Raw genomic sequence first — 27,831 nt, forward strand, 5'->3', positions numbered from 1 at the left:
ACATCAGCTGTGCTACACACCTGCTTTATCCAGCTAAATCTCAGCTTTGTCTCCCGGGATCCCAGAACACAATCCTCATGATCCCATAAGAGGCTCAAGGCATCTACAGGGGACAGACATTAAGACAGAGATGTGACTTTTTTTTAACTTTTATTCTAGGTTCAGGAGTACATGTGCAGGTTTGTTATATAGGTACATTGCATGTCACAGGAGTAGTTTTTCCAGCCTCACCCTCTTTCCACCCTCCGCCCTCAAGTAGACTCTGATGTCTGCTGTTCCCTTCTTTGTGTCCATATGTACTCAATGTTTAGCTCCCACTTATAAGGGAGAACATTAAGTATTTGGTTTTCTACTCCTGCATTAGTTTTCTTAGGATAATGGTCTCCAGCTCCATGCTAGTTGCTGCAAAGGACACGATTTTGTTCTTTTTACTGCAACATAGTATTCCATGGTGTATATGTACCATATTTTCTTTATCCAGACCACTTTTTTTTTTTTCCTGAGATGGGGTCTCACCCTGTCTCCCAGGCTGAAGTACAATGGCGCGATCTCAGCTCACTGCAATCTCCGCCTCCTGGGTTCAAACGATTCTCCTGCCTCAGCCTCCCGAGTAACTGGAATTGCAGGCGCCCGCCACTACGCCCAGTAATTTTTTTTTTTTTTTTTTTTGTATTTTTAGTAGAGACAGGGTTCACCATGTTGGCCAGGGTGCTCTCTCCAGCCTACCATTGATAGGCATTTAGGTTGATTCCATGTCCTTGCTATCGTAAATAGTCCTGTGATAAACATAGGTGTGCATGTGTCTTTATAGCAGAATGATTTACATTCCTTTGGGTATATACCTAGTAATAAGGTTGCTGAGTTGAATGGTGATTCTGTTTTTTAGGTTCTTTCAGAAATCATCAAACCACTTTCCACATTGGCTGAACTAATTTATAGTCCAAGCAGCAGTGTACATGTTTCCCTTTCTCCGAAAAGAGGTGTGTTTTTTTAAGAGACTAAGAAACTCCAAATAATGAATGGCTATCTATCACATTCAATGACTCTGGAGAAGTATAAAATATAAATTGTGCCCTTAAGATATTGTCAGCCTGATGGCAGTGGGAGGAGGGGCAGGGGAAACCCTGAAAGTTGGGTTGGAGAGACAGCCATGTAAAACCAAGTAGATGTATTTATAAGGCTTCCCTGCAGAAGGGATGGCTTTGTTCAGTCTGAGGGAAGAGTAGGAACAATCCAGGGAATGAGAAGATGCAAGCATGAAATGCAAGAACATTGTTATGTTTGTAGTAGAAGGAGCTTGTGAAGGCAAAGGGAGAGGAGTCAGGAACAAATCAACAAAGTCCCAGTGTGGGAAGGCAAGAAATGTACATTTTATCATCAAAGCCAAGGGAGAGCCATGGTTGAATCTCCACAATGAGACGAACTTGATCAGCTTTTCACCTCGGAAAGGTTCCTCCAGCTTAGTTTTGAAGTAAGAGCAGAACAGAAGCTACAACTACACTCCAGGCAAGACAGATGACCACTCCAACAAAACGCAGCGACCAGGGAATCAGGAGAAGATCAACTAAAAGATAGCAGATATCATATTAGCAGGGCTTGGTGACAATTGGGTATGGAAGAAGTGAGAAGGATCTTGGTTGACTACAGTTTCTGACATAGACAACTGAATCGACAGTGGGCCCATATGTTAACATAGAAAATATAAGGAAAGGACCAGAATTCCTGAGAGCTCATGTGCACAGTCCATAGAGATTCAGAGAGGTCCCTGTGCCCTGTGGTGGTAAGCAAAGCTGTGAAAGATGCCCTGCATGATGGACAGAATGTGATTTGGTGTCTTTCAGAAGGAGTCTCCGTCCTGGTTTGGGGCTTTGGTGACTTAACAAAGTGAAGTCTGGAAAGAGGGCAGGGAGACATCCTGGTGTGTCCTGGTGGGAGAAGAAAGGAAAGGATGGCCTGACTTAGAGAGGAGAGAGAACAGCAGCTGCCCAGACACCCAGGACCTGCCCAATCTTGAGCTATTCCTGTCGCTGGGATTCCCTCTGTGCCCTAGACAAAGGAACTGGGACTCACCACCAAGGTAATATGAAAACTGTATGTTGAATATTTTATATAAATAGATCCATAGAGATACAGAGATATGAATAGATATTCCTCCAAAAATGCCATAGGCCTGAGACAGGTGTCCCATCCCTTGGGCAAGAGAATGCTACAGAACAGTATATATGCAAAGACTTTCCAAGAGGTATTAGCAGGCATATATATGTTTTAAAAATCAATTTCTTCATTAGTATGAAAGATTCAGAAAAGCAAATTTATAAAATTTATAGAGACAAAATAGATAAAGGTTGCCTAGGTCTGGGGCTTGGAACAGGGATCAACTGTAAAAGGCATGAGGGGTCTTATTGGAGCAATAAAAATGCTCTACAACTCACCAAATGTGATGGTTGCACTACTTGGTAAAGTTACAAAAATCATTGAATTGTAGACTTAAATTTTACGATATGCTTCAACAAAGTTGTTTCTTAAAACAAGAAATCAGTTTTCAGATATTCAGCCTCCATGTGTGTTCTTTCCTAATGACCTGCCTGAGAAATGATCCACCTGAGAAAGCACCTGCGTTCAAGGCGATGTAAAATTCGCTTTACTACCTCCCCTTTTAGTTGGCCAAGCTCAAAAAGGAGGAGAGTCTTATTCTGCTCCTATCCTTATTTTACTATGGTGTGTGAATTCGAGTGAAGAAACCTCTAAGTTGCCAACAGAAAGACCATTATAAATATTGGTTACTGGGATGACTCTTCTAATGATTAACGCCTTAGGGCTTCTTATCTTCCCTATCTTATACTTAATTTGGTTAAGAGTGTAGCTTGGTACTGGAAATTAAGTGTTTTAATCTGTGTTGAGATGTTCTGAATTTGAATATATGGTGGAATGAGGCAGTGGATGTGTTGACAATTATCCTTTAAGGACCTCACCTTTCCACACCTCAACCCTTATCAAAGAACACAGATAAGGAAAGTTCTACAAGAAATGAGCAACGATAGCATGGATACACAACATTTAGTGCTGCAACTGGCTTTTCCAGGTATTTAAATGTGTGCAATCATTTTCAGCTCTTCTCAACGTTCACCAATAGGTTATGTTATTAGCCAGGGGAATAATCACCTTTGGACAGAAGAAGCTCAACTGCTTAGTGACACTGCCAAAGTTTTCAAGATAAGTTGGATAAAGGCCAAGAACAAAAAATTTACCTGACTTCTTCAGAGCCAATATAGATCAATCAGCAAGCTAATGAAAGTACATTTTACCCAGTCACATCATGAAATCCATAATCTAACTCCCTGACCCCTAATTTTGGGTGACCCCTTGATACTGCCCAGCTTCACACTTTACCTGCATTCATACTCCCACTCCCTTGACAACTGTGTGATTCATCCATGGATGCTGTATAGAATGGTATGATATTTGCATATAGCCTATATGCATCCTCCCATGTCTCCTCAAACCTCTAGCTTCTCACTCTCTGCTGATGACCCCCCTTCTATTTCTCTAAGAAAATTGAGCAATTAGAAGAGACTTTCCAAGCTCCCACCACATATCTCTCCACCCAAACACATCTCTTCCCATTCACTCTCTCTTCTCTCCACTGATTCTAGGTAGATTTTAGGAGCTCCTGGCCAAAAGCACCCCCACCCTGTATTCTGGTCCTATCTCCTTCTACCTATCCCAGGATGCTCCTCACTGGTCTACCCTTGCACCCCTGCATTGACCAGCTCACCCTCTATCCTGGATCACTGGGATCCTCCTCACTGGCCTATTCTCTCCCAACTCCCACATTTTTCAAAACAACACAACTCTTTGAAAGGGTTTTCTACATCTACTGTCTCTTATTTGTTTCCTCGCCATTTTCAAGCTCATTCAGGTTTTGTGCCCCTACCATTCCACTGAAACCTATCTTGTCAAGATCACCAATAAATTTTACACCACAAAAACCAAGAGTCAATACTCGATCCTCATTTTACTTCAACTACCAGCAGCATCTGACACAGCTGATAACTCTCCTCCTTGGAAACTATCTTCACTTGGCTTTGAGAATGCCAAATGCCTGATTTTCCTCCCACCTGTCACCTCTGCAAACGAATACTGAAAGGTCATGTCCTCTAAACATTGGTGTGACCCAGACCTCAATTCTTCTTTTTGTAACTTATACTCACCGACTAGGTAGACTCATCCATTCCATATGATAATGACTCCTAAATACATATTTCTAACCTGGACCTCTCCCAACTCCAGAATTGTGTATCCAATTGCTTACTCTACATCTCCACTTGTATAGTCTGATTAGCACTTCAAATTTAATGTAACAAAGCTTACTTACCCTAGGAGGTGACCAGATCTTTAACCTGGATGAATCTGAGCCCCTGCTTCCCTTTGTCAGGCCACCATCCCTGCAATTGTCTGTTCATGGTTAATATGAGGCATGGGACCACCAACAGATGCCCAAACAGATCCCTTGAATTTCAGATATATTCCTCTGTGTCGCCATTTAGTATCAGGTATCCAACTTCTTTATGGTGATCAGAGGCAATTATATCTCCCGTCCATTGTCTGCTGTTCTACTAGCATGAGGATTCCAAAATAATCAGAGGGTAATCATACCTTTAGATTCAGGGTAACCTTTAGTGTGTTCTCTGGTGGCAGCATTTCCTCCTAACAGAGAACCAAGTCCTCCAGACCCACTATCTTAGTCCATTTTCTTTGCTATAACAGAACATCAAAAATTAGATAATTTATAAAGAAAAGAAATTTATTTCTTACATTTCTTCAGGGGGTCCAAGGTTGAGAGGCTGCTGCTGGTGAGGCCCTTCTCACTATGTCATAACATGACAGAGGACATCACATAGTGAGAGGGAAGTGTGTGTGCCAGTTTAGGTCTCTCTTCTGCTTCTTATGAAACCACCAGTCTTATCATGGGGGCCCCACCCTGATGATCTTATCTAATCTTAATTACCTCCCAAAGGCTCCACCTCCAAATGTCATTAACCTCCTGCAAATGCCAAAATCTCATATAACCTAAGCACATCCTCCCATATACTTTAAATCATCTATGTATTACTTATAATACCTAATACCATGTAACTGCTATGTAAATGGTTGTTGTACTGTATTGATTAAGGAATCATGACAAGAAAAAAAAGTCTGTACATATTAAGTACAGACACAATTTTTAACAAAGTATTTTCAACATACCATTGGTCAAATCCATCGGATGCAGAACCCATGGATACAGATGACTAGCTGTACATCCATAAAGTAGATTTCTGTGTCAAGGGCTTATATCCATTTATACCTGAAGAGATTCCCCATACTGCCTTCTCAATGTGTCCTGACCCCACTTAATGATAAGGGTCATTCAGTCCTGTGAGGATGAGAATCCTCTATTTCCCTGCTGTTCTTTGTCACAAGAAGCTCAAAGTATCCAAATGGCAGCCATAGCTTATAGCTGAACAAGGCTTTTGCTTACTCCCAAATAAAGGCATTCCCCTTTGAGATCTAAGACCTCTAAATTAACAGAGTCCACAGATGTAGGAATGCAGCAGGGTACGGGGTGTGGGATGTCCCCGAGTTGGCCACTGGGTGTGATGGTAAACAGAGCCACTCCTGCTTCTAACCCTTGGTTCCCAGGGAAACTGGGAAGTCAAGATCTGGGGACATCAACTCAGATATGTGTCAGGGTCCCACTTCTTCCCACCCAGATGCCCTGTCCTTGGCATGGCAGACCTGCCTTATGTGGGAGTTTAACCTCCTTTGGAGCTCCTCTACTCTTTTTTAAAAGGTCCTCCAGCTTTGACAGTTTTTTCTTCTCTTTAGTGATGTCTCACTCTGCACTCACCAGGCTTGAGTGCAGTGGTGCAATCTCAGCTCACTGCAACCTCCACCTCCGGGGTTCAAGCGATTCTCCTGCCTCAGCCTCTCAAGTAGCTGGGATTACAGGCACCTGCCACCATGCCGGGCTAATTTTTGTGTTTTTAGTAGAGACAGGGTTTCTTCATGTTGCCCAAGCTGGTCTCGAGCTCCTAACCACAAGTGATCCACCCCCATCAGCCTCCCAAAGTGCTAGGATTACAGGTGTGAACCACCATGCCCAGCCAACACTTAGCTTGTAATACCTGATTAATTACTTTCAGCTTTTCATTATCCTTTTCCTGAGCATCAGTATAGTTACCACACCCCCTATATTTCTCAAATGCCTAATACCTTGTTCCAGTTAATGCACTCCCTTCCACAAGTACACCATTGCAGCGCATCACCAGTGAGCGACTGCACCACCACCTTCTGCTACTAGCTATTGATGCCCCATCTACCACCAGTGATGCCAGATGGGTGGCCAGTAATCCTGCTCTAAGACACTGTCTCTTCATCTGCTTTCCAAGAACATCCTGGAACAACCCACTGTCCCTGCCTGTGTTTCCAGGAAGCAGACTCCGAGATGGAGGTTAGTATGCAAGAAGCTCACTGGGGAGTGCTTTGAGTATCAACACCTGTGAAAGGGAAGGGAACGACGTGGGAATGGGAAGATGATGAAGTTCAGCTGCAATGCAGTCTCAATGAATGCCTCAGCCAATCCTGCAGGGAGTTCTGAAGATGGGGTGGCCATCAGAGCCTCTCCTGAGTTGGGGTGTAAGGGCCGGGCTCTATACCACTCATTATTCGATCCTGGATGTGGGCTGCTGGGAAGTGGCATAACCCTGGGCACGATGGCTCTCTTCAGTTTAGGAAATCGCAGAGGAGGTTGATGGGTGAGGGCTCTCTGCCAGCAGTTCTCCCAGCAGCTAGGGTAATAAATCCTCTAACCCTGAAGGGCGACTGTGCAGCAAATATCAGCAACCACCACATAACCCAAGCTACTGAAAATAGACACACCTGTTATATACATCCTTAGGTACTGCATGTCAATATAAAAATGTGCCTGGGGATTGTGTGCTCTGTCCTCTGCTCATTATCCTGTACCTGGGAATCCTGAATTTCAGAGTACCCCTGACATCTGGGAGCCTATGGCTTCACAGGTGGCAGAATCCATTACAATAATCTGTTTATGGATCTTCATGTGGTTGCTGGCAGGAGGCCTCAGTTCCTCAACACACATTACTCTCCTTGGGTTGGCTTGAGTGTCCTCACAACATGGCAGCTGGCTTCCCCCAGAACAAGGGGTTGGAGAAAACAAGAGAGGAAGGCTCAACACCACTTACATCCGAGTCTCAGACATCATAAATCATCACTCCTGCCACATTCTATGCTTTAAACATGAGTCACTAAGTCCATCCTGCACTTAAGATGAGGGGAGGGGGTTCCACCTTTTGAAAGAAGTCATGTCAAATAGTTGTGGACATATTTTTAAACCACTACATATAGAGAGAAGGACATTCTCCAAATCAACAATGATAGATACTTCTGAGAAAGCGAGTAGATGGGAGGAGTAAAGTAAAAGGAGGCTTTTGTTTTTTATTTGTTTTTTATAAGAAGAATTTACTTTTGTAAATTAACAAATAAGAATATTCTTGATTGTTGAAAATATGGCAACCAGTGAAACTGGGTGGGAAAAGAGATGCTTATCTATGGAGCAGATTGTGATTGACTGTTCTCCTCTACCATGGTTTATCCTGCCTGACCCCACCCAACTAAACACAAAAGAATTAGAAACTAAATGATCATTGCCAGCAGCTTCTCCGAGGAGTCATCATTTTTCTAGCACATGAACAAGGAGTCTGATGACTGTACTATATTGAGATGTGAAAGGTTGGGGAAAATCATTAGAGCCATTAGTCTGTTCCTGCATCCCTATCCTTCATCCACAGTTTAATTTAATGCGGAAATTATCTTATTAGTTCTGATGGCTTGATTACAGGCTCTGGCTGGGGCACAGGCATCCCAGGAATATCCAAGAGGGCAAAGCTACTCGGTGGGAGATCCTATACCCTTGTGGCCCCTTCCATCCAGGCCCTTGGGAGCACTCCCTCTCCTGAATCCCACACAGACTGCCATTTTCCAACATCTAGGGCCAGCCCAAGTATCTCCAGGCAGGTAGGGAACCCTGTGGGAGGATCTGTCAATGTCCAGGCAGAGAAATCACACAGTTGCTAGATAGGAGTTGTCCGTCTCCTGAGTTTTATGGGCTGTTAGGAATTTTTTTTCCCTCCTGGGAGTCAAGACGTCTACACCCTATCTGGGTCTTTGCTGGCCCCTTCAGGCAAGGGAAGGAACTTCAGCTGTGTCCACACCCACAGAGCTCATTCCCATTTCTCCCCAGGCTCCCACACCTCCTTCACCTGATCCTTTGCAAAGGAAAGACAGAGTCCCCAGATGCTAAACTACATGGAGGAAACCTGGCCTGTCAGAGCAACAAGTAGGAACAAATAAGACCTTCTCCCCTGCCCACAGGAGAGTACTCTGTAAATGTGGGCTATCCCTGTCAATTTACAGATCAAGAACCATCCCATGAGCCCCACAGGCATTGCTAGAGATACTCAAAGCCCAACCACTAGCTATCCCCAGTCTCTATTTGTTTGCATTTGTCATTTGTTTATGACTGTCTCCCTTTTGAAGGAGATCACACTGAAGAACTCTCAGTCTTGGAGACATTTCTGGATTGGGCAAGGCTGCTTCCACAAATTGGGCCTACTGTCGGTGTGGGCCAGACTGCAGACAAGAGGCAGCCACTCTAGAGGGTGTAGGCAGTCACAGCATCACTCCATCTGCTACCCCTGCGGGACTTAAGAGGCAAAATCTCCCTCTGACCCTGTTCCCTATCATAATACACCCTATCTCTAGACTCCCTGCTTTTCTGAGAAGGTTCACCAGGGTCAAGGTCCGCAGTCAACAAAGCTCAAGGGTCTACCCTACTTTAGGAATGAGAGTATCACCTCAGTAGCTTCCCTAGAAGTAGCTCCACACATAGGCCCTGATGTTTGCTTTTGGCAATCAGGTGGTGAGGATTTTCCCAGCATCTCCCGGGTCAGACCACAGATATGATTAAAGATGGGTTAACAAGGGGCAGACTGAAGCCTTTGAGATAAGGATTAACTTTGCACAAAATCGTAACAATGGTCTAAAGGGTCATCCTTCCCCCAGCTGCCTAAGCCCTTTCTTCAAGAAAAAGTATGGCCCATGTGAGAATGGACTTAACATGTTTAGGCTGCTATACTGGGGATGCCTTATAATTCCACACAGGAAGTGGATGATTTCTGCACAGTGAGCTTTTTCATATAATATCCAACCTGGAAGTTGTTCCCCTCTCTTCAAGAGCCAACACTACTTATAAATACTTCAGTGCAAAGCAGAAGGAGATAAGCCATTCCTAGATACTAAGCAATATGCATTTTCACAGAGCGAACAATATACCATCTACAGTAGACTGAATAATGGCCCCAAATATACCCACATTAATCCCCAGAGCTTGCAAACGTTTTCTTATGTGGCAGAAAGGACTTTGCAGGTGTGATTAAGTTAAGCATCTTGAGATGGGGAGATTATCCTGGGCTGTCTGAGTGGGCAATAAACGTAATCACAATGTAGTTATAATAAATGTACTTACATGAAGGAGAAGAGAAGAGGAGGTGATTTTAGCACGGGGGAAAGAAGGTGATATGATGCAGAGATTTAAGTAACTCACTTTGAAGATGAGGAAGAGGCCACAGAGAAGGAAAACAGGTGGCAAGCAGATGCTGAAGAATACAATAGATTCTCCCTTAAGATGCTGCAAAAGAGATCAGCCCTTCCCATACCTTGACTTGAGTCCAGTGATACTGATCTTGGTTGGACCTTTGACCTGCAAACTGTAAAAGAATACACTTACATTGTTTTAAGCCATTAAGTGCGTGGGGTAATTTGTTACAGCAGCAACAGGAAAGTAATACACCATCTTTAAACTCATCACTGTGTGTTATTTTTAACAGCTTTTTGAGGTGTAACTGACATATTTAAATAAGCTGCACATATTTAAAGTGCACAATTTGATAAGTTTTGACATATGTATACACACATGAAACAATCATCATAGTCAAGATAGTGAACGTATTCATTATCTTCAAAAGTTAGCTTACACACCTCATAATCTATAACTCTTGGTCCTCCCTGAGCCCTTGCTTTCCAGATAACAACTGATCTGTTCTCTGTCACTATAAATTAGTTGCTTTTATATATAACTAGAGTCATACAGTATGTACTCTTTTTTGTCTGGCTTCTTTTGCACAGCCTAGTTATCTTGAGATCCAACCGTGCTGTTGCATATATCAATATTTCATTCCATTTTGTTGCTAAGTAGTATTCCATTGCTTAGATATACTTTAAGCACTCACTTGTTAGTAGACTTTTGGATTATTTCCATTTTTTGGCTTTTTAAAATAAAGCTGCTACAAACATTCATGTAAAAGTCCTCATATGCTTTTGATTTTCTTGGATAAATACCTATGAATGGAATGGTTAGATTGCATGGTCGATGTGTATTTTACTTTTTAAGAAACTGTCAAACTGTTTTCCAAAGTGGTTGTACCATTTTACACTCCCAGCAGCCACCATATCTTGTTTTTGTGTTCTTCAAATTATTTAAGTTTTTTGTTAATTGATGCTCATCTCCATTCCTAAATAAGGTAAATAAATGCAGTATTACTTTTTGTTTGTCTGTTTGTTTCTGGTTTTGCTTTTGGGTTTTTTGTTTTGTTTTGTTTTTGAGAGGAAGTCTCACTCTGTCGCCCAGGCTGGAGTGCAGTGGCACGATCTCTGCTCACTGCAAGCTCCACCTCCTGGGTTCACATCATTCTCCTGCCTCAGCCTCCCCAGTAGCTGGGACTACAGGTGCCCACCACCACATCTGGCTAATTTTTTTTTGTATTTTTAGTAGAGATGGGGTTTCACCATGTTAGCCAGGACGGTCTCAATCTCCTGACCTCGTGATCCGCCTGCCTCAGCCTCCCAAAGTGCTGTAATTACAGGCGTGAGCCATCGCACCGGGCTGTATTACTCTAATAGTAATACTTTAAAACAACAGAGAAAAAATTGAGTATTCAGATGGAGGAGATAGGGATAGAAAGAAAAAATGGTAGACACGGAGAAGAAATTGGAGGAGAGGAGTGGGACAAAGGAGAATAAGAGAACAAAAAAAAAAGAGAGAAAAAGTGAGAGAGAAACACAACAAAGTACTATCAATTAGAATCCCCACAAGAACCTGATGGCTTGTGCAAACAGGCTAGTTGAGGAATTTTTAATAAAGGGACTATTACCAATATGTAGGAAGAACTTATGAAACCAACAATGGGTCGTGCAGTTCCTTGGTTACCATCTCTAAGCGTGAAGGCTGTCAGGGAAGGGAGATTCTGGGCACCCTGAGAGAGCAGCTACAGGAAAGGACCACCCATCAGAAGTGGGAGGAGCTAACCCTCTTGAACTGGGAGTGAGCTGCAGTAATAAACTCCCCACCTCACTCTGCACCCCACTTCCCAGTGCCTGCTGATGACTTCCTTTACCCAAACCCAGCTAGAAGCCAGAAAGCATGAGTCTGTTGATGATGTTCATTTGGGCCAGCCTCCCTCCTTGGTCTGGAGTGGACAGGTAAAATGTGGCTCTAGAAAGGCAAAGAGAAGACACCTAGTACAGGAACCAACAGAGGAAAGGGACAAGGAGCTGAACTGCTTTACCATCTTCCTCCATTAGTGACATGAAAAGATTGACAAAACAACATGTAAGGATTGAGAAACATGCCTGGGGGCGCAGTGCCTTGTGATGCACAGGGCTGCTTACTCTGTGTGCCAGAATTCTGACCACGTTTGTCAGCGTGGGCCATTCCATTTTGAGATCCGTTTTGAAAGGTTATTAACTTGGGCTTTACAAACAAAAAAGTCTGATTGTATCCTCCTTAGAAAGGGAAACCCTCTTCTAAATCATGAAACACAGTGTCGTGGCTTTGTGTGAAGTGTGGACTGTGGAAGCAGGGTCTACAGCAAGAAGGCCCGGGACTCATGACACTGGAGAGGCTTTATGGGGAAGACAAAAAATGTCCTTAAACCTCAGAGGAGAGGCACACATTTTAGAAGGACGGGTCATCTTGTCGGGTATTTATTCTTCCAATTTATCAGATGACCTGCTTGTCTGGGGATTAATCATCTCCATTTTATCCCTTTTAACACAAGGACTGCAGACAAAAAACAAGATGATCAAAGGCAGAATTCAAGCACCTGTCAGATCCACTGGAAGAGCTGAAAACTTTCTTTCTCTGCAACCTTTTTGTTTTTTATGTTTTATTTTATTTATTCATTTATAAGGCAGGGTCTGGCTCTGTCACCCAGGCTGGGGTGCAGTGGTGCAATCTCAGTTCACTGCACCCTCCACCTCCCAAGCTCAAGTGATCCTCCCACCTCAGCCTCCTGAGTAACTGGGCCTACAGGTGCACGCCAACACTCCCAGCTAATTTTTGTATTTTTGGTAGAGATGGGGTTTTTCCAAGTTGCCCAGGGTGGTCTCTAACTTCTAGGCTCAAGGGATCCACCCATCTCGACCTCCCAAAGTGTTGGGATTACAAGTGTGAGCCACTGCACCCGGCCCTTTTTTATTTTTTAATCTCATAAAACTCTAAAATTTATCTCCTTTAAATTATATCTACATTTCATCTTTTATGAATCTTTATGATGACCATAAACAAGCCATTCATAATAAGATTTTTTAATTTTATTGTTTTATAAATTTTTTATTTTTTTTAATTTTTTATTTATTTATTTATTTATTTATTTTTTGAGATGGAGTCTCACTCTGTCGCCCAGGCTGGAGTGCAGTGGCGTGATCTCAGCTCACTGCAAGCTCCGCCTCTGGGGTTCATGCCAGTCTCCTGCCTCAACCTCCCGAGTAGCTGGGACTACAGGCTCCCGCCACCACGCCCAGCTAATTTTTTGTATTTTTAGTAGAAACAGGGTTTCACCATGTTAGCCAGGATGGTCTTGATCTCCCGACCTCATGATCCACCCACCTCGGCCTCCCAAAGTGCTGGGACTACAGGCGTGAGCCACCGCGCCCGGCCAAATTTTTTTTTTAATTTAATACTTCTATAGAGACAGGGTCTCCCTATGTTGTCTAGGCGGGTCTCAAACTCCTGGGCTCAAGTAATCCTCTTGCCTTGACCTCCCAAAGTTCTGGAATTATAGGCATGAGCCACCATGCCCAGCCAACAAGATATTTTCAGAACACCTTCTTATCTCAGGTGGGAATACCGAGGTGTTTTTTTCTCATCTATTCTATGAACATATCGGTGGCAAATATGAATACATTTTCCAGCCATTTTTTACAACATGGACACTGAAGGGAAACCTAGAGGGTTGGTAGTAATTTTAACATCTGAATATGCAGTCAAATTCCCTTTAATTGGCGCTTTTTGTGATCTGGGTTCCTTGTTCTCTTTGTTCAGAACATCTGAAGGGGAAAGTTGAGAAAAGTCGAGTTTACTGCTATTAATGGCTTCTCCCAGTTTCTGCAGTCCAAGAATCAAATGAGGTGATATGATATGAATAGGGCAAATAGCTTGCTATGGTTCCAAACACTTTGATAAGTGGAAAGATAGCTAACACAATTTCCTATTCACAAATGTGAGCCAGTTCACAAATGTGAGCCAATTCAGGGTAGAGTGGAAAGAACAGCTAGATATGATGAGGTCAGGAGTTTGGCATTCTAATTCCAGTTATGCTGCTAACTAGCTGTATGTTCTCGAGTAACATTAACTTAATTCCTCTGTGTCTGTTTCCTATATCCTTCCAGCATAATTATTATACTTACCAAGACCAATACACCTGAAAGTAGGCATCAAGTCATTTAACAGAAACAACCTTACGGGCAGGTACTGCCCAGGAGAGGCTTAATGGTGTTAAACAGGAAAAACGAAGGTAAGGAATGACCTAGAACAACACAGCAGTTAAAAGACCAAGCTAGGATATGGCACAAAGAAAGCAGGCTTTTTAAAAAGGCTCAAAGCAGAGCAGCAGCACAGGTAGAATCCCCATACCACGGAGAGCCAGAAGCCTTCCCCAGATTAGTAACTTAGCAGCAGGGGTTTTGTAAAACACATTAGAGTCTCCTCAGGATTACAACTGATTAAGACTCTGGAGGGGCAGACTTTGAGCAAGTGCATAAGCAAAGGCCCTGACTTCAGATAGAGCCCTGTACAGAATGACATGGGGCAAAAATAATGAGAGACACCAAGAATAAAAATAAGCAGAACATGAAAACACAAGAACAAGGGAAGTCCAGGCAGAGCAAACAGTATTCTCTCAGCCCTGGGCAAGGGTTTTTGCCAATTCCCTGGGGGTGAATTAGAACCACTTCATTAATTCATTCAACAAAGGTATGTGGAGCATCCTCTCTGGACTAGGAACTTACCAGTTTGGGGGCAGGGATACAACCACGAGCACAAACAGCTCACCTTGGAGCTTACAGCTAATAGGGAAGACAGATCAAGGACCATGAAGGAAAGCAGCCAAAGTGCTGTAGGAACACATAGACCAAGAGGCTGGGGAGACGACAGATCCGAGCACAGAACAACAAGGGGAGAGGCCCAGACAAGACAGCAAGTGCATTCAAGAAACTGAAGGGCCAGCCCATGAGAGCAAGGAGCAAGAGCTGTGTCAGATGAGGTCAGACAGGACAGGAGCTAGGCCATGCAGGACCCAGGAGGCCTGGTTAGGGATTTTACTCTTTGTCCTAAGAATAGTGGGAGGCCACTGAAGGGTTTCAAGCACACGTGTTTTGGTAAGATCACCCTGGCCCATTTGGAAAACAAATCTGAACCCCTGTACATCATTTAAAGTTCATTCTCTGAAAGCAGGACCACATTACCTGTGTTCCTGTGGTGGTGTTTAATAAAGAATTTGTCTAGTCTTAGTCCAGGGTTCCTGGCATGGAGTTTCTACAACCCTTGGAATATCCCAAGTGATGGAAGTGTCTTCATTATTCATGAGCCAAGTGAGTTCATGCTAATGAGGAAACTCATGGTGGCCCCCTAGATAGCTTCAGGATGGGGCTGTTCACCAGAAAGACTCAGCAGAAAGAACAACCACATGATTAGAGGGTTGGGACTCTGAGAAATGTGATATCAGCTCAGTCTGACCTCTGGAGAGCAAAGGAGGGTGGAGATTGACTTCAATCAGTTGGCCACTGATTTAATGAACTATGACTACATAATGAAACCCCAATAAAAACTCTGGACACCAAAGCTTAGTGTAGCTTCCTGGCTGGTGAACACATTGATGTGTCAGGAGGGTGACAGCACCCTGATTCCACAGGAGAAGGCACAGAAGCTCCACACTCTGGACTCTCCCAGAACTCACCCTGTGTATCCCTTCCTTTGGCTACCCCTGATCTGCATCCTTTATAATAAAATTGTAATTATTTTTTTAAAAAGTGTTTTCTCAAGCTCTGTGAGACATACTAGTGAATTTTTTAACCTGAGGGGTTTGTGAGAACTCCTAAATTTGTAGCCACTTGGTCAAAAGTGCAGGTGGCTTAAGGACCTCTGAATTGCAGCTGGCAACTAAAGTGAAGGAAGTCTTATGGAGAACTGAGCCTGTAACTGATGGGGTCTGCACTAGCTCCAGAAGGTTACCACCAGAATTGTAGTATGCCAGGTGGTGTCAGACCAGCTGGGGTTGAAACAGAATGCATGCTAAATTTTATTGCAGTCATTCTTAATTTCGAATCCAAGAATCCTTTGTTTAAGGAAGAAACAAACAAACAAATAAAATCCTTGTCCCAAAACTAAGAAATGGGAAGATTTATCTAAATTTGAGAAAAACCACTGGCTTTGGACAGCTCAAAACTCATACCTTGTTGCCTAGCACCCAGAAGTGAGCCCCCAGTGGACTCAATACCATTGATGCTTTCTTGTTACCAGCCCTAACATAACTTGGGGGGGTAAAATCTTGTTATTCCCACACTTCAGCCTCTTGTCATTTGTTTTTGAGAAGTGTTTTCCCATGACCTGAGTGTGCACCCCTGCCACCTCAGACTATCCTGCCATGGGCTCCCCTCCCAACAGCTGATGTGGACTCCATGTTTTGGTAACCTTTGAAATGGAACTCTAAACTTTCGTACTTTTTAAAAACTAGCTGCCTACATAAGCATCATTTGTCAACTCCAGAATTCCTCATTTTCATACCCTTTCTGGATGAGCAGACTCATTAGTTATCTTCTTAACAAATTAACAAGCATTGAATTGGGCTTGAGAGCAATTCATCTAAAAATTTTTATTGAACGTTTCCTAGGAATGACTATAGTAAAAATTCAAATTAGTAGTGGTCAGGTCCCAAAACCAGGGAATAAAATATCTCTTACAGAATGGGGTCTTAATAAGGCATTTCAGTCCAGATAGATTATATTAATAGGTTATATACTTGACATGCCCAAGCAAGGCACATTAATTAGCAAGATACTGGTATTTATAATTAACACATCATTTTAAAAATTCTGTCATGAATGACCTTTAGGTCTTTATAATCGTTTGTATTATAAATTTGTTTATCAAATTTTTCCTATTTTGAAGTAGCATCTCATTATAAGTGATTCTCAATAATACTTCTCTTCCGTGTTGTCCACAGTGGTGATGCTTCTCGTCCCAGTAGTAATCCGTGTCATAATCATTGTCCAGAAGGAAAACACCCAGTTGTTCATTCTCTTTATCACAGATGGAGCTGGAAGAACACAACCAACCTTGGAGCAATTCCGTTTTTTTCCCACCCCTTTACGGCAAATGCCATTTTACCACTTTCCTCTCCCCTCACGTCCTTGGATATTCCAATCATTCCTTCCAGAAAAACACATACCAAAAAAGTGGCTTTTAATGTTTAGAAGTTGGAGATAGAAAGGAATGAGCTAGCTAGTATTGTCTTCCTTGTCCTATTGGGTGTAGAGCTCTTACTAACTCACTTCACAGTCTCCAGGTTTCCTTCTGATTCATCTCCAGGGTCTACACCCTTAGTTACTGTTGTTATCTACTGGTTTTACAAGGACTATAAAGAACCACAGGGCAGAAAAAGTAGTTAGTGGACTCTGCCCACAGTTTCCTGGGCTAGTCTTCCCTTATTTTATGCCACCAAAACTAAGACTAAGCTTAACTACAGTTTCCTACTTTGGGTCAACTTTATCAAGATTTGTAGGGGATCACTAAAAATATGTAATTACCTATTACGTTCCTGAATATATAGAAGAGAATGATAATACTCTCTACTTCAGAGTAGAAGAAAGTATAAGGCATATAAAAAATGTGTGTGTGTATATATGCACACACACTCTGTATTTATATTTTGGCTCTGTTTTGTTTCTATGTGACTTGTGATTCTGTACTTCCTCACATAGCTTTTCACTTTTTTCAAAACATTTTCCCTTAGAGATGATGTTCAGAGATACTTTCAGGTATCCCTGATGCAGGTAGCAGTTACCAGCATCGAGTGTATCCTGACTAATTAGAAAGTCAAAGTGCTTTAGGCTGGGCACAGTAGCCCACACCTATAATCCCAGCATTTTGAGAGGCAGAGGTGGACAGATGGCTTTGAGCTCAGGAACTTGAGACCAGCCTGGGCAACATAGTGAGACCACGCCCCCCACCATCTCCACAAAAAAATGTAAAAAGTAGCTGGGTGTGGTGGCACACACCTGTAGTCTCAGCTACTCGAGAGGCTGAGGTGGGGGGATGGCTTGAGTCCTGGAAAGTGGAGGTTGCAGTGAGCCAAGATCATGCCACAGCACTCCAGTGTGGGTGCTCAAAAAAATAATAATAATAAAACAACAACAAAAAATCTGGTAATGTCATTGATGAGGCTTTTGTTATTTTTTAATACTTGACTACATGACGAAGCCAGCTAAGATTTTTAAGTGTTATTTTCATTCCCCCATAAGAGATAAAACCTTCTTGGTCACAGCAAGAACCCTGATGACTATTTCACCTCTCTTTTTGCAGGAATTTCACCTCAAACACACACATAGAAAAATCTACAAACAAACCTCTATCATTAACTTAAAAAAAAATCCACAAACTCAGCAGAAGAGGGCCTTTCTGCACACCACGACAGAGAAAAATACACCACTATTATTCAAGAGACCTGGGGAGAAAGATTTAAATTTTTTTTCCCCTTGAAAATAATAAGAAAAGCAAATAGCAGTCTTTTAGATTCTGTGAATAAGGCAATATAGCTGAAATTTATTATACAAGATCTTCATAAAATCTTTGTGCTACTTTAAATTTCATTTTAGAGCTTTGTTAAATCTGATTGCAGAAATAATTAAAACACATGCGTTATGAGATGAAACAATAAATTTTCCTCTGCTACCCGATATGAACTTCTCATCCACAGAAATCAGTTGTTATTTCCCCAGGATCTAAAACAAGATTGCACAGGTGTTTGTGTAAAGGGCGCAGGGTAGACACTAACCAGCGTCATTTGGTGCAGCTGGAACTCATGAGAGCAGGATCAGCCCAGCCAGGTCCCTGCCCTCCCAGCCTCCTGTTGAAAGGTGTGCTTGGGCCAAATGGATAAATGTGCCATGGGGATGCCAGCAGGGAAACTCCACCCCTTGATATTCTTCCATTCAATGAGGTATGTATAAAGGTAGTCTTGCGTGGGGGAATAAACATGTTAGATAACACACCAAGCAGTTTCAATCTTAGGTGCCTACTGTGTAGGGAAATTCTCTCAGACGTCACCACATCCAGAACTTGGAGACTTTGGGAGCCCTCCGTCCTGTGGGACATTGAGTCTGAGAGCTGGCTCATTTTCAGGCAACTGAGAGGCCCCAGGTCCAGGGTCAGATGGTACTGCTTGTCTCCACAACTTCCAGCAGTATAGAGTTGGGGATATACACACAACATACACAAGTATATAGCTGTGTGTTTGTAACATTTGAATTTAGACAAATTTCCTTATACATGCCTTTTCAAACATGTCTCATAACATATGAAACCAAAAATATATGGGTGAAAACTGTTCACATGATTTTTTTTTTCAGATCCCACCTTGAAACTGCCATCATTGGTCCCCTCAAAAATTCAAGAGAGCTCATCGGAAGTGTTAGCAATGACAGCCTTGCTTACAGGCAAATTATTAAGAAAAAAAACTCATTGACATCCACTAGGTACTTCACATTGTGTTGTTGTCCTAAACTTAAGCATACTGGTCTTCCTCCTGTTTTCCTTTCATTTTTAGTAGTTTTGCCATCACCCTAGCTAAAAAGATAAAGTCATCTTTGCTGTGACCTTCCCCAGTACCTCCTGCTGCCTCTCTCCACACCCTCATTGCTCCCACCTGGGCTAATGCAACAGGCCCTGGGTGGTCTCCCTGATGCCCATCTGGCCTCCATAGTCTCCGGCATTGTCTTTCACTCATTTCACAAATGCTCATTGATTTCTTGCTCTGAGTCAAAAGATGGGTGACTTACTGAAGTCACAAGGATGAACAAGACCCCCCTGCCAACCTCACTGTCAAGGATCTCGAAATCTAAAACACAAATTCCATTTTGTCACTCACCTGCCTAAAATTCTCCAGGGAAGCACCGTGGCCTATAGGATGAAATCAGAATGTATTAGCACAGTACAAACTGTTGTTGCCCATACTCATGGGATCTGGCCCCAATCGGCTCTGTCTCATCTCCCACCATTCTGCCCCATGTGCCCAGGTTGCAGCCACCCCAGCTACCTATAGCCTGTTCACCCTTCCAAGACTCAAGCAAACCACGCCCTCTACCTGGAACGCCCTCCCTCTAGCAAACTTCTAGGCAGCAGCACCCTGAGCAGGCTCACAGAGTCTACCGTGGATGAATCAGAATGCCAAGTCAGCGATTTTCCATAAACCCCACAAACGTGTGTACAGCACCTACCAGGCCAGGCACCGAGGGCCCTTACATGATTTATCATTATTCCTCACAAGGAACAGGAAGCTACTCTTAGTATCTCATTTTACAGATGAGGAAACTGATACAAAGAAGGTCACATAATTTGCCCAAGGTCACCAATAGGAAGTGGCAGAGCCAGAATCTCAACCTGGTTCCAAAATCAGTGCTTCTAACTACTTTGGCCTACAATGAGAATTTTTGGAGGACAGAAAGTTCTATCCCTGAGGGTCAGGCTACATGGGAAGCCAAATAATGCCATGAGAGGTTACATGGTAAGCATGCAATTGGAAAAGGGTTACGGTAACTCAAGTGCTTGATGGGGTCAAGGTAGCCTAATACATCCTTTTCCACAGAAACACGATGCCTGTTTCTAGACCCAGAGACACCATGGCTTTGGGCTGGGCACCTCACCTAAGCAGGGCATAGACTAGCATGTACGCCTGCCTCTCCTCCTCCTGGGGTCTGTGGGTCTTTAGTCCTTGCTCTAATTAACAAAATACCTTCATTCAGGCCTGAGAGTCAATCCAGCTCCTTAATGTGACTGGGTTCCTCTATGCTCTGATGAGTTATGCTGGTTTTACAGTTTATAGCTCAGACAGCGCTTATCTCTGCTATTTCTTGCAGATGTTTTCACTCTTGCCTCCTTGTTCTGCCTCCACAAGGTGGCTAATATGACCCATTTTGAGGATGACAAAATGGTGAGGAAGGTCACAGAGCTGGTTCTCAAAGTGGAACTTGAACCTTGGCCTTCTGACTGCCAATACTGTTCTTTCCATCCTACTCATTGTTTAAGAGAAGAAGCCTTTAAGATCTGCAGCTAACCCAACCCCACTGGCTCCACAGCCTTGAGACCAGCCTGTGCGTCTGCTTCCTCCCCAGCTCACACTGGTCTCGGCAGCCATCCCAGGAGGCACCCTGGCTCCACACTTCCCTGGTGCCCCAACTTTATGCACCCAGCATGTCCAGTCACAGCAGCCATCCACTGCACGGGCCATAACCTCAGTGTCTGTCCACACTACAGCACAGTGAGTAGTCCTGGTCTCCCTTGGCTCCACCCTGTGGCCCCTCTCCTTGCCATCCACGGACACTTTTCATCTGCCATCTGTGCCACCATCTCCGCTCATCTTCTGCATTGCAGTTTTCTGCTCCCTTGGCCACAGCCCCAAGATTCTACCTGGTCTCCACTGCTTCATGTGGACTCCGAGGCAGGCTCACTCCCACCTGTTGTTCTCTTTGTAGCCTTGGCATTGTCTCCACTCTCTGCCTTTCCATGTATATGGTGCAGTAACTAAATGTTTTGCATTTTCCAACACCTCACTGACTTCAACTCTTCTGTCCCATCAGACCACTGGGGAAATTTTTCAGATCAGAAATATGTAGATTTATTGAGCCTAGACATCATGTTTTCATTGGCACCACACGCAAGGAATACAAAATCCAAAAGGCACCAACGAATATAGCACATATAGTGAAATTAAGTCACTTCCTAGCCCTCTTCCCCAGGCCCGCAAGCCCCGCTTCCCCTACTCAGGGGCAGCGACTGTAAGCAGTTTCTTATGCTTCCAGACGTAGTCCATGAACCTCTGACTTGGGTGGGATCGGGCAGTGTTTCAACTGGGCAATGAAACAATGCTGTGTTTTAGCAGCAGCACTGGCAACTTTCTAACCATTTGTGAATGTAATAGTGTGTATAGATTTTTAAAATTCAGCTTCGATTCCACCACCCTAAATTAACTCACATCATTTCTCTAAATTGCATCCCAATTTTTATCTACATACACACATTTTTCATTGTTTTAATCATACTATGGTTAAAAATTTAGTTCTACTTCCATTGCTAATTTCATACACATATTTCATCTTCATTATTTTTAACAGCTATATAATAGTCATTTGGGGTAAAACTCAGTTCTTCCGTTTTTATTCCAAGTTTTCGCAATTGTAAATATCAGGATAACAATCTACAATTTTTTCTTCTTTGAATTATTGCTTTAGGACAAGTTCCTAGAGTGGTAGTACTGAATCTAAGGAATGTTTCATGTCACATTTAGCCAAATAACTCTCTTAGAAAGATGAGAGCAGTTGGTAATTCCTCATACAGGTATAAGGACACATCTTACTTTTGTTCCATCAAATACAATAATTATACTTATCAACAAAAAATGCTTCCTCATAATGTTCTCTTTATGTATGTCTGTAATAAATAAATAACTCAGGTCAATGTCTTCTCTTTAGGTTTCTGTGTTTAATGCAGACTTCTGTTAGAAGCAGTCCTGACAGCCTGTTGGAATAAGGTGAGTGAGTGACTGGTTGGATTTCTAGGACCTCAAAGAGCTTTTAGTTCTCTGTTGCGCCCCACATGAAAGGCAGTTTGGCAAGGTCAAGTATGGTGGGGATGCATTCTCTCTCTCTCTCATCCTTGGTAACATCGTTTCATATCCACTGAGCTCTCTTTACATTACTAGAAAATCCAACCGTGTTTCCAATGTATATTCTTTTAAGAGTGATCTTCTCTTTTTGCGTGTCATCAAAGATGTATTTCCCTTATTATTTAAAATATGTATAAGACCCCTCCCACTTTGGAGAGCAGGACCTGGACTTGAACTTGGGCTCTTCACTTACTAGTTATATACCTTGGGCAAATCACTCAGCTTCTTGGAGGTTAATCCCTATCTGTAAGACGAGAGATTAATAATATCTGTCTACCTCACATTGTTGTTGTAAAAGTCAAATGAAAAGATGTATAAGTGTGAGAACTGTTTCCTAAATGTTCATAACTGTTCTGTTAGACCATGTGACTCTTCTCTATTTCAAGTCTAATCTCTTATTGATTCTGGAATAAAGTATTCCTGCATCTTTAGTTATTGATTTAGGACCTTTTCTTTGTTTGGCTTACTCAGGAAGTCTAACTATTCAGAAATTGCAATATTCAGATCTATTCCCCAGATCTGCCCTCCTGAAGTGTTTTGTTTCTTAATTTAGTTTCTTTAAATTCTGGATCTATTGCTCAGGTTTCTTTACTGATTTAAGTGCCATTTCTGCTTTGTGCAGTTTAAACATGATTTTCAATGTGTCTTTTGCAATAATCATTACCTTCATTCTTTTTTATTCTGACTTTCACTAGTGAGGATGTAATGTCCCCTTTATTTCTTTGAAAAGAGGCTCCAGCCATTTTCTGAATTCTGTGTATGGTTCCCTGTGGTTGTTTCTTTCTTTAGGATTAATTAAAATAAAGTTTTTTGTGTGGGCTCATTGAGTGTTTTTTGAAACTTTTTAAGGAAACCCACACTGATTTTTTTTTTTCAGTTTAGTGCATTCTCCCTTAAGTTACTTCAGTGACTGGTCTTTGCTGTACTGCTGAAAATTATTTAGTAACATTTTAAAATTAATTTTAAGAGAATTTGCAATTAGGAGTTTGACTGGTTTTCTACTCACTCCAATATTTTCCTGGATAATTTTTCTACCATGTCAGGCCTTTCTATCTTCTGATTCAATGGAATCTGGAAAGAATCCAAAGACCAATGATGGGATTAGAACAAGAAAGCCAAGTACTTTCAACAGAAAACTGAAAAATGCCTTTTTGTGCTTTGTTGCTGCTGTTAAGGCTCAGGCTGAGTCTAAGAAAAGAGAAGAAAGATTGGAATGCTGAAATAAAATCTTACTAAAAACACTTTAATAACCTTACATATTAGCTGCATTCCTAAAGGCTCTGAACCTTCCAGGTATCTCGCAAGCAGCAAAGGCCACAGTCATTTCTTTAGCTATAAATGAAGGGATGCTAAATTATTTCCAAGGTCACTTTTCCATCTCTGAATTTCTACAACATTAAATAATATTTAAGCTGCGAGTTCAGGCATGAATTAATGTAACCAGAATTATTCCCACTTCTTGCTACCCTGCCCACAAAAGGCACACACACACACCCCCACTTTGATTTCCCAATTTTTAAATTTTTCAAATCAATTGTTATTAAACACAAAATGAAGCTGTGAGAGAGAAAATGAGGGAACCGAATACAAAATTCCTCCCTTCTGGAATCAGGGCAGCCTCTGCACCCCCAGATCTGCTCCAACACATGAGGTACTTAAGAGGAGACCCCTCAAGGCAGCACCCTGCCACGGCATGGGTGAGCCACCAAATCTCAGCCGTTTGGACTGTGAGGGGAGGCCCCGAAGCCCTCTGGTGGACAAAGGTGGCATTACAGCCTTCTCTGTCTCCAAAAGGTCGCAGCCCATCTGAGATGGAAGCCTCCCAGGGTTCTGATCTGCAAGCGTGACCTGAAATCCTAACCAAGGGCCAACCTGCCCAGGACAGGCTGGATCTTTGCCTCAGAAATGGTGCTTTTGTCATTTTGAGAAACATTATCCCTACAGATTTCAGACTGGAAACTCAAGAAGGCTATGGTGGATTTCAAATAGAGTACTGTTAAGTGGCCTACATTTTTACTAGTATTGTGGGCACTCCTACCAGAAGAAAAAAATTTTAATTCCATATAATTCAGAATGAAGTTAATCAGAATAAAGTTGTTCCCCACTCCTTTCTTGTGTCCTTCCCGCCCTCAGGGTGGTAGCAGCTTCTGCTGCCACTGATATGTGCTTGTTTAACCAGCCCGTTTGGCTTCTCAGCCCAGTCCATCGTGTAACCAATTTCCTGTTTTAAATTCCCTGTTTGAAATGCCTACAATGATTTTATTGTGCTTGGCGATAGGAATATGGCAGTGAGCAAAACAGACTTCGTTCCAGATCTTATGGAGCTCATAGTCTAGCCCAGGAAAATAAATACTAAATAAGCACTCATTCATTTAATAATTATTTCAAAACGGAAGTACATGAGAATGCATAGCAGAGGAACTTAACCTGGAATAAGGATACATTTTGTGGTGACACTAGAAGCTAGAAACTCTAGGCCAGCGGGACGTTACACAGAGACAGCCCCACAGCTATGGTGGAAGCACAGTTCTGATGTTGCCTCTCCTCCTCCCTGGATCCAGCAGGGAAGAAAGGAAGGGTCCCTAGCCAAAGGGGGAGGTGAAGGACTTCAGGCAGGATTCAGTGCACAGTAGTGACAGAGAAGCGAGGATGGAGTTCTTCTGACAGCCTGCAGGCACCCAAGAAACCTTGGCTCTGCTAGATCTGGCCAGGAAAGAAACCAGAATCTTGAAGGAATGTGTCATCCCCCTGGCAACCTCCAAGCCACAGGAGTCAGGCAATGTCCAGAGCAAGCCTGACTCAAAAAAATGCTTTCCCAAAGATTTAACTTACCATATCACAATATTTCCCCAGCATCCTCCCAACCAGCATCATATGATAGGGAACGAGGATGGGAGAACCAGTCTGCTGCTGGGCTCTCTTGTCCCAACAGGTGTCTCCTCCTGTCTTGATGAGCTCAAAACATCCTTATCTTCTCTACCTGTCAATACTGATGAACACCAGATTACTCAACACCTTGACTCGCCATGCCAAATCATAACAACTCTAAATTTTTATCAGGTGGGATAGGCATACTTTATTCAGCTTTGCTATTTAGATCGGGGGTCCCCAATCCCTGGGCCACAGATCAGACAAGTCCATGACCTGTTAGGAACCAGACCACACAGCAGGAGGTGAGTGGTGGGTGAGCGAGGGAAGCTTCATCTGTATTTACAGCCACTCCCCATCACTCGCACTACCGCCTGAGCTCCACCTCCTATCAGATCAGCAGAGGCATTAGATTCTCATAGGTGCATGAACCCTATTGTGAACTGCATATGCAAAGGATCTAGGTTGCATGCTCCTTATGAGAATCTAATGCCTGATGATCTGTCACTGTCTCCCATCACCCCCAGATGGGGCCATCTAGTTGCAGGAAAACAAGCTCAGGGGTCCCACTGATTCTACAACATGGTGAATTGTATAATTATTTCATTATATATTATAATATAATAATATAAATAAAGTACACGATAAATGTAATGAGCTTGAATCATCCCAAAACCATCCACCTGCAAGCCCCACAGTCCATGGAAAAACTGTCTTCTATGAAACCAGTCCCTGGTGCCAAAAGATTGGGGACTGCTGATTTAGATCCCTGTTTACAAGATCTAAAGGTTTTTGAACAGAGAACTTCTACTCCCATACCACAGAGGGAAGCCACTACTCCCCTTCCTGCCTTACAGAGTCCCCAGTAGGGAATGAGGGAGAGAGCAAAGTTTCAGAGTCTTCTCTCTCCAAGTTCACTGCCTACTGCCTATTCTAAGTTAATATTAGATGACCTAAGAATGCCTAAGCCATTATAACTCAACATACCACCCCCTACAGGGCCTTGGTCTCTCCTTTGAACGCCAATTACATTTAGTGTACACTGTCAAACTCACGACTCAAGAAGTCTTTATGGGTCAGTTGTAGCAACTGAGGCAGGCCAAGAAAAGGAGGGAGCTCTGATGTTGCTTGAGACCCTTGGACGAGGACCCAGAGCAGCCCTTCTCAATCTGGGTTCCATGAGAAAATTAAACCCTAATGCCCAAAAGCATCTATTTTATGTAATGAATTAACTTATATTTCTCCTTCTTCTAGAATGGAACTAGTTATGTCACATCCTAGGGAAACTGAGAAGACGGTCACTCAAATAATATTCTGTAGACCTTAATTCTTTCCTGGAAATCCTGTTGAGAAAGGCTGGCCTAATAGCAAAAGTAGGTTCCAGTAATACTTTTGTCACTCTCTTGAACCTGTCTAATTCAGAGGATCATACACAGATGATGACAGTCACACAAGCATCAGCACAACTAGGGAGAAATGTATATTGAAAAGACATGGATATAAAGACATAGCGAGAGAATATGGAAAAGCTACTAGGCAACCAGAAGAGCCCCAAGAAGGTCACACCCAGTCTCCTGATGGCCTTTTGTCTTCCTTCTGCATGAATGAGATTCAGTAGATGCTTATCAATTTAACAAAAGATATCTGACCCCTCCAACTAACCAGACCCATTCCATTTTAACAGAAGACAACCTAAGAAATTAAACCTATTTTTATCTAACAGGTTTGCAGGGTCCATTTTCTGGATATAACCACACAAAACCACCTTCTCCTCTCATCACCCTCACACTCTCCCCCACACCAGTCCACTGAGCCCTGTGGGAAGGAGTGAAGGGTGCAGAGGAACTATTTACCAACAGTGACTATGTTCCATGGGGTAAAGAACGAGTGGGACACTGGAGGGAAGATTCATATGATCTGCCTCGTGCTCCCAGAGTTCTGCCGACTGAGGCAAGGTTGAGCCACTCTGCAGGGAAGATGTAGTGGAAGGGTGGAAAAGAGGTGCCAATGAATCCCACTTAGTTTAGCACTTTTTTTGGCAGTTGTTTTCTAGGTGTTTCGTTGTTGTGTCCTATTTCCTCAGCTAGCTTGTAAATTCCTTGAGTGCAAAGATGAAGTTTATGCTGTAAATCTTTAATTTTCTACAGTGTTTAGCACAGGGCTTCTCCTGCAGACGCTTAATCAGCATATTGTTGATTAATTAGAATCTGCTCGTGAGGAAAACGGTGCATCCTTGCAACAATTACAGTTAAGGTTTATATGGAAGTACTGTATGAATATCATGTAGCTTAAAATATAAGGCCGGGCACGGTGGCTCACGCCTGTAATCCCAGCACTTTGGGAGGCCGAGACGGGCGGATCACAAGGTCAGGAGATCGAGACCATCCTGGCTAAGACAGTGAAACCCCGTCTCTACTAAAAATACAAAAATTAGCCAGGCGCAGTGGCGGGCGCCTGTAGTCCCAGCTACACGGGAGGCTGAGGCAGGAGAATGGCGTGAACCTGGGAGGCAGAGCTTGCGGTGAGTGGAGATCATGCCACTGCACTCCAGCCTGCGTGACAGAGCAAGACTCCGTCTCAAAAAAAAGAAAAAAAAAATATTTAATACTTGTGCACTATGAGCCAA

The 27,831-nt window shown here is 42.9% G+C and overlaps 1 protein-coding gene across 4 annotated transcripts in view; it reads right to left on the reverse strand.

Annotated features, from left to right (window-relative positions):
• LOC106999362 (uncharacterized) overlaps window positions 1-27,831 on the reverse strand; it is a 154,871-nt gene that overhangs the window by 83,979 nt on the left and 43,061 nt on the right. For 2 of the 4 annotated variants that reach the window (XR_003731535.2, XM_077940740.1), the window contains 2 exons: window positions 19,545-19,576; window positions 16,257-16,715 (listed from right to left, as the gene is read on the reverse strand). Coding sequence is in view for 2 of the 4 variants with exons in the window: in XM_077940740.1 (XP_077796866.1) it covers window positions 19,549-19,576 (28 nt within the window). In the remaining 2 variants the exon portion in view is untranslated. Of the gene's footprint in view, window positions 1-9,779; window positions 9,831-16,256; window positions 16,716-19,544; window positions 19,577-23,343; window positions 23,435-27,831 lie in introns of those variants that run through there. The other 2 variants (XR_001446159.3, XM_077940739.1) reach the window with 2 other exon arrangements.

The sequence above is a fragment of the Macaca mulatta genome, chromosome 7 (genome assembly GCF_049350105.2).
Source record: "Macaca mulatta isolate MMU2019108-1 chromosome 7, T2T-MMU8v2.0, whole genome shotgun sequence".
NCBI lineage: Eukaryota > Metazoa > Chordata > Mammalia > Primates > Cercopithecidae > Macaca > Macaca mulatta.